The 13,011-nt window shown below is 36.9% G+C and overlaps 1 protein-coding gene across 1 annotated transcript; it reads left to right on the plus strand.

Moving 5' to 3' along the window:
* The first annotated feature begins 1,067 nt into the window (after nucleotides 1–1,067).
* Nucleotides 1,068–2,000, plus strand: LOC144254417 (olfactory receptor 5P4-like). The gene has a single exon (XM_077797576.1). The coding sequence runs from the start codon at nucleotides 1,068–1,070 to the stop codon at nucleotides 1,998–2,000; it is 933 nt and encodes a 310-aa protein (XP_077653702.1).
* Nucleotides 2,001–13,011: the final 11,011 nt, after the last annotated feature.

Below are 13,011 nucleotides of genomic sequence, written 5' to 3' on the forward strand. Positions count from 1 at the left end.
TGTTGAAATGTTTTTTAGATAGTTTATGTTAGCAATATTGCTTAACTAAAACTAGATTTATTCATTTTTTGCTTTCTCCTAGTTAAAACTATTCACTAGTTTTTTGTTAAATTAAATTAGTTCTTTCTATCCCTTTTGTTTATGTATTACCCTGTTTGCACTCACATGCACAATGTTTTGTTAACCTATTCTGCTGCATACCTTATTTATATAACATTATAAAATATATTATTTTATTAGTTTGATACAATTCCTAAAGTACAATTATCCAAAGTGGGCTTTTTCTCATGTTTCTCTCAGGATAAAACTCTATGTGTAGCTTCTATTCACAACTAATCTGTAATTTTATTAAACAGATTAGAGGATGTTGTGCTGTTTTAAACTTGATTCATGCAGATAGATCTATTTTGTACTTCCAGTATAATTTCAGTATGTTTTTTGTTCCCTGGATTTACTCAAAGCTCAGGCTGGTGGGAAGTACCACTATACTGTAGCTGTATCAGGTAAAATATGTCACTGTGGAAAAAGAAGAGAAATTACCTACCAATAACTTAATTTGATCCTGAACACACACACACTTCCTCTTGCAGCCATTTGGTATGTACAGTTCACTCCCACTTAACTGCAAGATGACTGGGAAGAGTGGTCTCCAGTATGACTGAGAAATAGAAGCAAGCTGGATATTGCCAAACACTGACATTAAGGTCAATCACTTTAACATTCAGGTTTTCAAACCATCATTCAACATTCAACATTTCAAAACATTCATTCAACAGCCTGAATTGATTAAATGTTGTAGCAGTGAGTGTGAACTGTGTTCTGATCCCCAAAATCATTGGTCCCTTTGTATCTGTGGCCTTAAGATAAATAAAGATTAATATTTTCAACTCATATATAATGTAACATGTTTGAAACCATTTTGTGAAGTGTAAGCATTAGACAAAAGTGAGTCTACATTTTTATATTTTAATAGGCTAAATATTGAAGTAAATATATCAATTTTGAGATTATTTAAGTTATTCTCATATCCACTGGTTTTTATTTTAGAAGATACCATTCCAAAAAGGATGGAGACTGGAAACTATACAATGGTGACAGAGTTTATCATTTTGGGGTTAACAGAAGATCCTACACTTTGTTCCATCTTCTTTGTGGTCTTCCTGGGGATCTATGTTATTACTATATTGGGCAATACAAGCATAATCGTGTTAATTCGAAGAAGCCCTCAGCTTCACACCCCAATGTACCTCTTCCTCAGCCATTTGGCCTTTGTGGACATTGGGTACTCCACGTCAGTCACACCTGTCATGATTGTCAGTTTCCTGAGGGAGAGAACTACCATTCCTGTTGCTGGCTGCATAGCCCAGCTTGGCTCTGATGTCATTTTTGGGACAGCTGAGTGCTTCCTGTTGGCTGCCATGGCCTACGACCGCTATGTGGCCATCTGCTCACCCCTGCTCTACTCCACCCACATGTCTCCCACGGTCTGCATCATTTTACTGGTGGCTTCCTATCTGGGTGGAATCATGAATGCTTCATCATTTACCAGCTGTTTATTGAGCCTGACTTTCTGTGGGCCAAATACAATCAACCATTTCTTCTGTGACCTCCCACCACTAGTAAAGCTTTCTTGTACCCATATTTACATTGCTGAAATATCTCCCTCCATCTCAGCTGGGTCAATCATTGTAATCACACTGTTCACCATCAGTGTTTCATACCTGTATATTCTCCACTCCATCCTGAGGATGCGCTCTAATGAGGGAAGGCACAAGGCCTTCTCTACGTGCACTTCTCATCTCACTGCAGTCACTTTGTTTTATGGGACAGTCACATTTGTTTATGTTATACCCAAGTCAAGTCATTCACCCGACCATATTAAAGTAGTGTCTGTGTTCTATACAGTTGTGATCCCCATGTTGAACCCCCTGATCTACAGTCTGAGGAATAAGGAGGTAAAAGAGGCCATGAAGAAATTGATGGTAAAAACACATCCCTAATTTTGAAAGGGATTCAATGTGAATTGAGAAGCTGTAAAGTAATCATTTTGAGAACATCTGCAATTGGAATTTATGTTGCCAATTGGCCTTATTTTATGTGAAGAAATATCTTAAAGTACCAGTATGTTGATTAATTCCAACTTTAATATATAAATTTCTAGAGTAACAAAATAAAGCATATCATTTTCACAGAAATCTGCTGGGCTCATATTTAATGTGTATATTTTGGGGTTAGGATATCTGGAAAACATAGTTTCAATTTTTCTCTCCTCTGCCTATTATTTAGGGAAAATTTGACTAAAGAGTTTTCCCCAACCTTTTGGTTAAGTAATATGTATGTTTTAAATGGGATCATAAAAATTAACATCTTGGAGAGCATCAGGTGCTCAATGTCAAAGCAATTGACGGTAGTGTTGATAGCCCAGTCACTTATAAGGAAGAGTTGGCCTCTCTTACACAGGAATATCATAATCTTTGAAAATAGTGAAGCTGTGTGTTATATATATTTAAATGGGATTAATTTAAACTGTAATTTTTCACAAATCTTCTATATCTTAGCTGAATTTTTAATTATTTTGACCAACCTCAGTGCTCTTCTACTAGGGGATATATCAATATTGCTGGAAGAGCTTTGTAAAAAAATCCATATCCACTCAGCACTCACCACAGTTCTTGAGAAGTTTCTCCCAGGAGAAATCTCAAAGATAGCAGGGTATTGCAGTTTGCATAATCTTTATCAGTAATTTTGGTGGAGAACCTTTGATTTTTTTATGATACTTTTCTTGTCATATATGTTGATGGTAGATTCTGCTTTGCTCATGCTATTCAAAAGCAGCAGTGATAGGCAGTTTGTCAGTATGACACTACTTCCATTCACCCCAATGACCCTGGCAGCCACCAGAGAACAAGAAGGCTGTAACATTGGGTCAATCCTTCTATTTGTTCCCCCGCCCCCATACAATTTTCTTGGTTTTTGTCTCTACCAATAATAAGGAACTGGCAATGTTCTTCATTTCCAGCTTATCTGTGCTGTGCCCACAGTTTTTTCAGTGCCTTCTACCAAGTTATAAACACTCATAAGCACTTGATTATCAGAAGACAGACTAATGTTTATCATAAGGAGGAGGAAAAAAATCCCTTTATTTCTACCTGGTAAAGAAGGAGGATCACTTTCCAGTCATTTAAGATCATGAGGTAACTATGCTGTAGGAAGATTTAGTCTCACACCTTAGAGGTTGCTTTCTGTGGCTCTTCCTTTGATTTCATATATTTTATACTAAATTTTAAGGTATTTCCCTTTTGAAGTTCTGTGATGAATCCTCTCTGAAATTTGAGAATCTTATAAAGGTAGTGTCTTCTTTATTTATTAAGGTCTAATTTTGGACTGTGAAGATTTTAATGAGTGTCCTGGGGCCACTGGAGATGATTCTCTTGAGACTTCATTAGGAATTAGAAGTCTTGTGTCTGTGGATTTATCATCCTATGTCATGTCCACTAAAGTGCATGATAGGGACTTTTTTTTAAGAGAGAGAGAGAGAGAGACAAAGAGAGAATTTTTTAATATTTATATTTTTTAGTTTTCGGCAGACACAACATCTTTATTTGTATGGGGTGCTGAGGATCGAACCCAGCGCCTTGAGTATGCCAGGCGAGGGCGCTACCACTTAAGCTACATCCCCAGCCCCGTGATAGGGACTTTTTGATATGTTTGTTTTTATTTTTCTGAATGAAAGTGGAAATGATTGCCAATCAATTTGTTAAAAATAGATATTGGAACTGGATGTATGGTGCACACCTGTGACTAGAGAGAATGAGGCAGAAGGATTACAAGTTCAAAGCCAGTCTCAGTAACTTAGTGAGGTCCTCAACAACTTAGGGAAAGCTTGTCTTAAAAAATAATAAAAATAAAATAAAATAAAATAGCTCAGTGGTAAAGTACCCCTGGTTTCAATCCCCAGTAACTATAAACAAACAAATAAATATTGGAATGCTAGTGATTTCATCAGGCATATTCACTTCTTATTATAATACCATTTATTTTATAATTCTGAAAATTTGCTAAGTTTTTCAGATTTCTACCACTCTATTCACAGGTCAAAAGGAATGAGGTGTCAGGAGTCTATTCCCTAGGGAAGAAAAGAAGGTGGGTAGGAAGAATGAACACACAGTATAATCCTTGTTATTGCTCTCTCATAGGGCAGCTCTGCTATAGAAGACATTGCTTAAAATGAATATACACCTTTATCCAAATCCCCACTTATTTCGTTGACACCTGCAAATGGCTCCTAATTGCCTCTCTCATCATCTTGTCCCTCAAATTCTTTACCATCTGTTCTTTAACCCAATAGATTGCCAAGTATTATCACCAATATTTGTTCTTATAAGCTCAGATCTTGAGGCAAACTAGTCAACACACTATCTTTTTTAAAAAAAATGTTTAAATTAAATTTATTTTTAAACTAACATATAAAACAGTATACATACTAATGAGGTATCATGTGATTTTTTTGATACATGTATTGTTATGGTTTGGATGTGAGGTATCCCCGAAAAGCTCATGTGTGAGACAATGCAAGAAGGCTTAGAGGTGAAATGATTGGGTTATTAGAGCCTTAACCCAATCAATCCTGATGGGGTTAAACTGAAGGCAACTGAAGGCAGGTAGAGTGTGGGGGACTGCCTGTGGGCATGTATTTTGTATCCAGTCGGTGGAGTCTCTACCTCTGCTTCCTGATGACATCCTGAGCTGCTCTGCACTGCCACACTTTTTCACTATTACATTCTGCCTTACCTTGAGCCCTGAGAAATTGAGCTGGCTGTCTTAGGACTGAGACCTCTGAAGCCATAAGCCCCCAAATAAACTTTTCCTCCTCTAAGATTGTTCTTGTCAGGTCTTTTAGTCATAGCAGTGAAAAAGCTGACCAAAACATATACACATTATATGCTGTTTAAATCACTTTAAACATATGCATCTTCTCAAACATTCATCATTTTATATGGGGAAAACACTCAAAATCCTTTCTTCTAGCTTTTTGAAATATTCAGTACATTATTATTATCTATAGCCCCATACTATGTAGTAGAACACCCAAATTACTTCCCTATCTGACTATAACTTAATAAACATTGACCAGCTACTCCCATTCTTTCCTCTCCCCTACTCTTTCCAGTCTCTGGTAACCACCACTCTGGTCTCAACTTTTATGGGATGACATTTTGATATTTTATAATTGAGCAAGATCACACAGTACTAATCTTTCTGTGATTGGCTTATTTCAGTTAATGATCTCCAGTCCCATGCATGTTATTGTTATTGAAAGCATTTCATCTTCTTGTGAGCAATTAATATTCCAGTGAACACACTATCTCTTGATTAAATTCTGCAATTCCTTGTTCTGTCTTATATTCCTTCTGTCTGCAAAGCTCTATTTTGGGCTTAACCCATCGGAAACCTCGCCCATTCTTCAAGGCTCAGCACAACTGCCATATCACCCAAGAAGCCCCTTACTTGCACAGTATTTAACAACAGAAGTAAAAAGCACATTCATTAAGAAGGAAGTCTATTAGGAGGGGAACTTTTGTTGGCCTCCACTAGGTTCCAAAGCCTCAATGCTAATAGATGCAGTATAGCAGACTAGGTTGCTATACATAATGAATTAGAACTTTTAAGAGCCAGATTGATCTGTTTTTACCTCTCTTGGACACTTCATACAAATGCAGAGAGCACATCCTCAATTTTCTTTGAGAGCCAACTGCTACCATTCAGAGCCATACTCTTGAGAATTGCTCTTGATAGAAAGGAACTTAATAGACAAAATCTGGGAGAACATGCTGGTATACCCAGTGTGACCCATGGCCAATAACTAAATGATACACAGATTTAAAACAATAATAACAAACTGCCCTTTTGCTGCAAAGTTGGACCACTCTGAGGTGCCACTCATGATTCACTGTTACCTGTGGGCTAGGACTGAAGGTGCACTTCAGCCGACCCTGCATCTTCATCTAGAGTCTTCTCATGCTGCTAAGAGCCACAGCCAAGTAATGTGATGCATGGCATTTCTGGTTGAAAGGTGACGCCAGCAAGCCATTGAGATGATATGATTATGTTAAGATCTGCATTCATATGGATATTGTTCTTCTGCTGCTCACCTGGGCCTGCTATGGGACTCCTGGAGAGTTCCCATTGGTTGGGGAAGTTCGGTAGGAGGGAAATCTGGAGGAGGGACTTCCTGTTGGGGTCCAGGAGAATGCCATGTGGGTCGGTTGGCAATCTGCCCGGGAGCGAGTGTACCCGGCATTGGCGGCAGTTTCAAAAATAAAGTTTGTTCCTGCTTGAGTGGCTCTGGATTTTGTGCCCAGCCAGACTGCGGCATCATGCCTTATTCTGCTTCTCTCTCATCCTTACAGGTTTCCCCTGAGACAGCCCCTTTACTAAATCACTTGTGTGACCATTACTAATGCTCTGGTTTGGAGAACTTGTTGAAGACAGAATGCCAATGAACACTGGAATAAGAACTTTATGTACTTAATTATGCACACTCAAAATTTTAAAAACAATGGAGTATAAACATCAAGTTCAAATTACTGGACCTTATTCATTCTCTGAGCAAACAGATGTAACAGCCATCACGGCCAGTCATATAGTCATACAGACTGAATTTCTGTCTGTGGATATATGTGTTTGTTTCTTGTGGTGCTGGGGTTTTGCTTCTTGCTAACTGGCTCTCATTACTAAGTACTGGAATCCACCTCTATGTGGAGGACATTTCATGAAGTCTGAGTTCACACCCTTGATTTTCTTTAGTCTGTGAAATAATGTGCCAAAGGCAGATAAGGGCTACATGTTTCTGCAGTTCTGTGCCTACCCTGAATAGTCAGTCTATCTGTTTGCTCTATCTTCCTCCTCTACTCATCCAAATGCAATATCAGCCAGCTCCAGGAAGAGCAATAGCAATAGCAATAGCAGTATCATTTCCTGCTAGAAAGTGGAGCTAAGAACATTATCAACCCTCTTCTCAATTATATCAAAAAAATGAGTAGGTTACATTTTAAAATTAAAATAACCCTTTTAACCATATTCCTGGAGATAATAATCTAGAATGTTAATTGTCTAATCCATTATCTCATTCATAGATTTACATTGAGTGCATCAGTTGGAAATATGAGGGTCAAATAGCCAGAGGTGTATGCTGTGGTGAAATTTATCTTCTAGCATGTCCAAAACAGAAAAAGAGGGAACTATGTTTTGGCTTAAATTAAATATGCCAAAAATTAAGAGGAAAAAGTAATTTAATTACCCTCTTAAGAAGATTAATCAACAGTAACTTCAAATAATTTAAATATTTTGACTAGCTTCTAACAAGGAACAGAGAAGATTTTTGAAAGGAGTTCTTGAATAGAAAAAGTGGAGGGAAGAAAGTGAGAGTCAAAAGTGGGAGTAAAAATTGTTTGGTTTTAAGGCCCTTTTAAGTACAAAAGTAATTCAGTGTAATTGATGAAGCTGTTCTAGAAAGAAAAATAAAATCTTCTCTGACAGTAATACTCCTTGTCATTCATTTCAATAACTTTTAAAAGAATTTCCATTACCTTCTGAATATTCCTCATGTCTATTTGCAGTCTTTGTTTCCCTCTGCCCTGGCTCCAGGTACCTGCAGATATTCTTCTACACAACATAGGTTAATTTGCTTTTCCTACAGTTTTATAACTTAAAATCACATGCTTCATTGCATCTGACTCCTTTTACTAGCATAATTATTTTGAGATTCATTCATGTCATGTGCATCATTAATCTGATTCTTTTTTATTGCTCAGTAGGGTCTCATTAAATAGATATATCATGTTTTTAACATTTACCTGTTGCTGGCCTGTTTCCGGTTTGGGGCCTTTGTTAATAAATCTGGTACTATGAACTTTCAAATAGCGTGTGCATGTCTTCCCTTGTCATAGGTAAATACAAAGGAGAAAGCATGCTGGCTCTTCAGGTGGTATATGTTTACATTTTTTAAGAAATTGCAGAGGCTAACTCATAGTGGGATAGGGAGGGGGAGCATGGGAGGAATAGATGAATTCTAGATAGGACAGAGGGATGGGAGGAGAAAAGGAGGGGTGGGGGATTAGCAAGGATGGTGGAATGTGATAGACATCATTATCAAAGTACATGTATAAAGACACGAATTTGTGTCAACATACTTTATATACAAAGATATGAAAATTTGTTCTATATGTGTAATAAGAATTGTAATGCATTCCGCTGTCATTTATTTTTTTTAAAAATCAATTAAAAAATTAAGAAACAGCAGAACAGTTTTCCAAAGTCGCTGCATAATTTTATATTTCTATGTGTCATGTTAAAGATTCAGTTGCTCAAAATCTCACTTTTGGTATTAATTTTAATCATCAATATATAGATATCTCTATAGATGTCTGTTTGTCACATCAATTTACATTAATCTGAGGACTTGTAATATTAAGCACCTTCTTATGTGTCATCGGTCTTGTGTGTATCTCCTTGTGAAGTTTCTGTTCACATATATCCTTAGAAAGTACCTATTTCCCCAATTTAAAAAAATTAGACTCTGTGTCATCTTAACACTCAGTTCTAGCTGTTCTTTACACATTCTACATACAAGCTAATTGTCATGTACATGTATTCAAAACATTTTTTATTTTTATTTTCCTGGTCTTTGTTTCTAAAAAGCAAACCTTTAAAGAAGATTACATGTCAATTTTATTTCTTTCCTTCCAAAAACATTTGCATGCTCCAAAGTTACAAATATTTTCTCATGTTTTTACTTTTAGAAATCTTGTAATTTTGTCTCTCATACTCATGTCTGTTAAATATTTGGGGTTAAATTTTCTGTTTGGTATAAATTCAGAGTTGTTCATTTTTTTTCCATATGGATATTAAGTTGTTCAAGTAATAGGCTGAAAACTTTTTTTTCCTATTCAATTGCCTTAGTGTTTGTCCAAAATCAATGGTTCAATATGTATATGTGGAATGGGTGTGTGGAAAATTTTTGGACTATCTTTTCCTTTGATTTATATGTCTATAATTTTGTTATGGTTTGGATATAAGGTATCCCCCAAAAGATTCTGTGTTGATGCAAGAATGTTCAGAGGTAAAATGTGGGTGGGGTGTGGCTGGAGGTGTGGGGTCACTGGGAGCTTGCTCTCAAAGGGTTCATCTCCCCTGCAGCCTCTTCTCCTTTCCCTTTCTGCTTTCTAACTTCCATGAGTGAGTGGAGCAGCGCTTCTCTACCATACCTTTCCACCATGACATCTTGACTCATCTTAGGCCCAGAGCAATGGAGTCAGCAGATCATGGGCAAAGATCTCTGAGATCATAAACCAAAATAAAATTTTCTTCATCTAAGTTTTCTTGTCAGGTATTTTTGTCACAATGATGAAAAGTTGACTAACAAAGTAATTTGTATGGAGAAGTAGGGTCATTGCCAAGACATTTGACCATGTGGTTTATTAGCCTTTGTAACTGGCTTGTGGAAGGAGTTTGGAGTTGCAGGATGGAGAAGGCTGAAAATGTTTTAAGAAGTGCATAATAGGCAACTTTGAGATTCATTCATGTCATGTGCATCATTAATCTGATTCTTTTTTATTGCTTAGTAGGGTCTCATTAAATAGATATATCATGTTTTTAACATTTACCTGTTGCTGGCCTGTTTCCGGTTTGGGGCCAGAAGACCTGAATGCTAATAGAAATGCATATAGTAAAGACTGCTCATGAGGTTTTAGAGTGGAATGTGTATTTGATGGGGAATTGGACTGCAAGCCATTGGATTATATTCTGGCAAAAAAAAAAAAATCTTGTCTACATTTTGCCCATTGCATGATACTTTGTATGAGGCTGAATTTAAAGATGATGGACTAAGTAATCTGCCAGAGAAAATTTCAAAACATTTAGGCTATGGCATGGAATTTGCTAGAATCCTTTAGCCAAGTTAACTGTGAGGTTTGGGAACAGAAAGCAGAGAAACAGGATTTTTAAAACTTGAAGTTTAGCCAGAAAAGTGGGACCAACGAAGATGTGGTTGTTGAAGAGATTACTGCCACTAAAGAAAATTTAAGTACTTTGCACACAGACAATAGGAAAAATGTCTTAAAAGTCATCTCATAAATTAACAAGAGCACACCCATGGCAAGCTCAAGAGTTTAAAACTTTCAAAACCTGTTTAAGAGAACTTGGGGCACTGTTCTTGCATGAGTGCCTAGAAAGTCATTTCTCTAGGATTTATTTCACATTGGTTAGCCCATTCAAGCACTCAGAGGCTGCTGCAACCATGGTTACAGGAGGCCCAGCTAGTGCCCAAGCTGGCAGCAGACCTTGGCATTATCCATGTGGTGCTGGTTCAGCAGGAATGCAGGATACTGGAATTAAGGGATCACAGAGGCTTCCACTGAGATTTCAAGGGAATACCTGTGAGTCCAGGCAGAGCATAGCAGAGTTGGAATTCCTGTGGGCAGTCCCTGAAAGATGATTCTTGAAGCTGTGAGAAGAAGTTGAAGTTGCAGTTGAGATTCCTGAGATTAGGAGATGCCAATAACATGAAACATCTGCTAGGTAATGTTGCTGACTGCAGAGAGAGCCTGGCCAAAAGGGAGGCCATGTGGGCTGCAACCTACAAAGTCACAGGGACAGGGCAGCCTGTAGCCCTTTGGATATCATATCTCATGTTCCCTGGATGCTATGCTTAAAGCTACAGTACCAAATATTTGCCGAGCTGGATTTCAGTTTGTCCCTATTCTTCCCTTTAGGAATTGGGAATGTTTAGTCTATGCCTGTATATATTACATATCTGTAATTTGCTTTTGCTTTTTACTGGGACTCACAGTCAAGAGTTTGCCTTGAGTTTCAGAGGAGACTTTTGACTTGGACTTTTGGGTAATGATGAAACTGTTAAGACTATGAAGACTCTTGCAGATGGACTAAATGAAATTTGCATTGTGGTATAGACATGAGCTTTTGGGGGTCTAGAGGTAGAATGTTTGGATATGAGGTATTCCCCCAAAAGTTCCTGTGTTAATGCAGAAATGTTCATAGGTAAATATGGTGGGGGGGCATGGATGGAGGAGGTGGTTTATAGGGGACAGGCCCTGGAAAGGTTCATCTTCCTTGCAGCCACTCTCTCTCTCTCTCTGCTTTTTGGCCACCATGAGCAGACCAGTGGATCTTCTGCCATACCTTGGAACCATGATGATTTGCCTCATTTGGGCCCAGAACAATGAAATTAGCTCACCATGGACTGAACCTCTGAAACCATGAGCCAAAATAAACTTTTTCTTTTCTAAGTTGTTCTTGTCAGGTATTTTTGTCACAGAAAAAAAAAAATCCAAAAAACTGACTAATACACATTTTATACTGTATTGATTATTATTGTTTATGGTGAGTCTTGAAGTCATGCAATGCAAATTCCTTAAATGTATTCTTTGTCTTCATTGTAGAGGTCTTTCACCTCTTTTTTTGATTGAGTCCCAAGGCTTTTTTGAAGCTATTGTGAGTGAGGTGGTTTTCCTAATTTCTCTTCCAGTGGATTCATTGATTATGTATAGAAATGCATTTGGTTTATAGGTATTGATTTTATATCCTGCTAATTTGCTGAATTCATTTACTAGTTCTAGAAGTTTTCTGGTGGAATTTTTTGGATCTTCTAAATATGGAATCATGGCATTGGCAAATAGTAATAATTTGAATTCTTCTTGTCCTATACATATTCCTTTAATTTCTTTCATCTCTCTGATTGCTCTAGCTAGAGTTTCAAGGGCTCTATTGAATAGAAGTGGTGAAAAAGGCATCCCTGTCTTTTTCTAGTTTTTAGAGGGAACACTTTCAATTTTTCTCCATTTAGAATGATGTTGGCCTTGGGCTTAGCACAAATAGCTTTTACAGTGTTGAGGTATATTCCTACTATCCCTAGTTTTTCTAGTGTTTTGAATGTGAAGTGGTGCTCTCTTATGTCAAATGCTTTCTCTGCAGCTATTGAGATAATTATATAATTCTTGTCTTTAAGTCTGTTGATGTGACATATTACATTTATTGATTTCTGTATGTTGAATCAACTTTACATCCCTGGGATGAACCCATCTTGATTGTGGTGCACTATCTTTTTGATAAATTTTTGTATGTGATTTGCCAGAAATTTATTGAGAATTTTTGCAACTATTCATCAGGGATATCAGTCTGAAGTTTCCTTGATGTGTTTTTGTCTGGTTTTGGTATCAGGGTGATACTAGCCTCATAGAATGAGTTTGGAAGGGTTCCCCCCTTTTGTCCTTCATGAAATAATGTAAGGAGTATTGGTATTAGTTCTTCTTTGAAGGTAGGTGTTGTAGAACTAGGCTGATAATTTGTCCGGTCCTAAGGTTTTTCTTGGGTTGGTAGAATTTTGATAGCATCTTCTGTTTCTTTGTTTGAAATTGATCTGTTTAAATTATTTACGTCCTCCTTATTTGGTTTGGGTAGAACATATGTCTCTAGAAATTTGTTGATGTCTTTGAAATTTTTCTATTTTAATGGAGTATAAATTTTCAAAATAGTTTCTAATTATCTTCTGTATTTCAATAGTGTCTGTTGTAATATTTGCTTTTTCATCATGAATTTTATTATTTGAGTTTTCTCTCTCCTTCTCTTCATTTAAAAGCACATAGTAAAAGTGACCTGGGAGGCTGGGACAGGACAATCACAAACTCAAGTCAAGCCTAAGCAACTTAATGAGAGTCTATGTCCTAAAAATGAAGAGAACTGAATATGTAACTCAATGGCAAAGCACCGTTGGGTTCAATCCCCAGTACAAAAAAATATTTGCTTTTATTATACTGGTTAATTTTCTTATCTATATGGAATAACATTGTTAATTTGTACAGAAAGACCTTGTAGAATATTGTCCCACATTACATTGAAACAATAGATCAATGTTTTTGAGAACTGATTTCATAATCATATTTGGCTTTCCAATCCATGGACATGGTATATCTCTTTTCATTTAATATGTCTTCT

The sequence above is a fragment of the Urocitellus parryii genome, chromosome 4 (genome assembly GCF_045843805.1).
Source record: "Urocitellus parryii isolate mUroPar1 chromosome 4, mUroPar1.hap1, whole genome shotgun sequence".
Classification (NCBI taxonomy): Eukaryota; Metazoa; Chordata; class Mammalia; order Rodentia; family Sciuridae; genus Urocitellus; species Urocitellus parryii.

Excerpts from the sequence above, each read along its gene's own strand:
- LOC144254417 (XM_077797576.1), top strand. The coding sequence starts at position 1,068 with ATGGAGACTGGAAACTATACAATGGTGACAGAGTTTATCATTTTGGGG.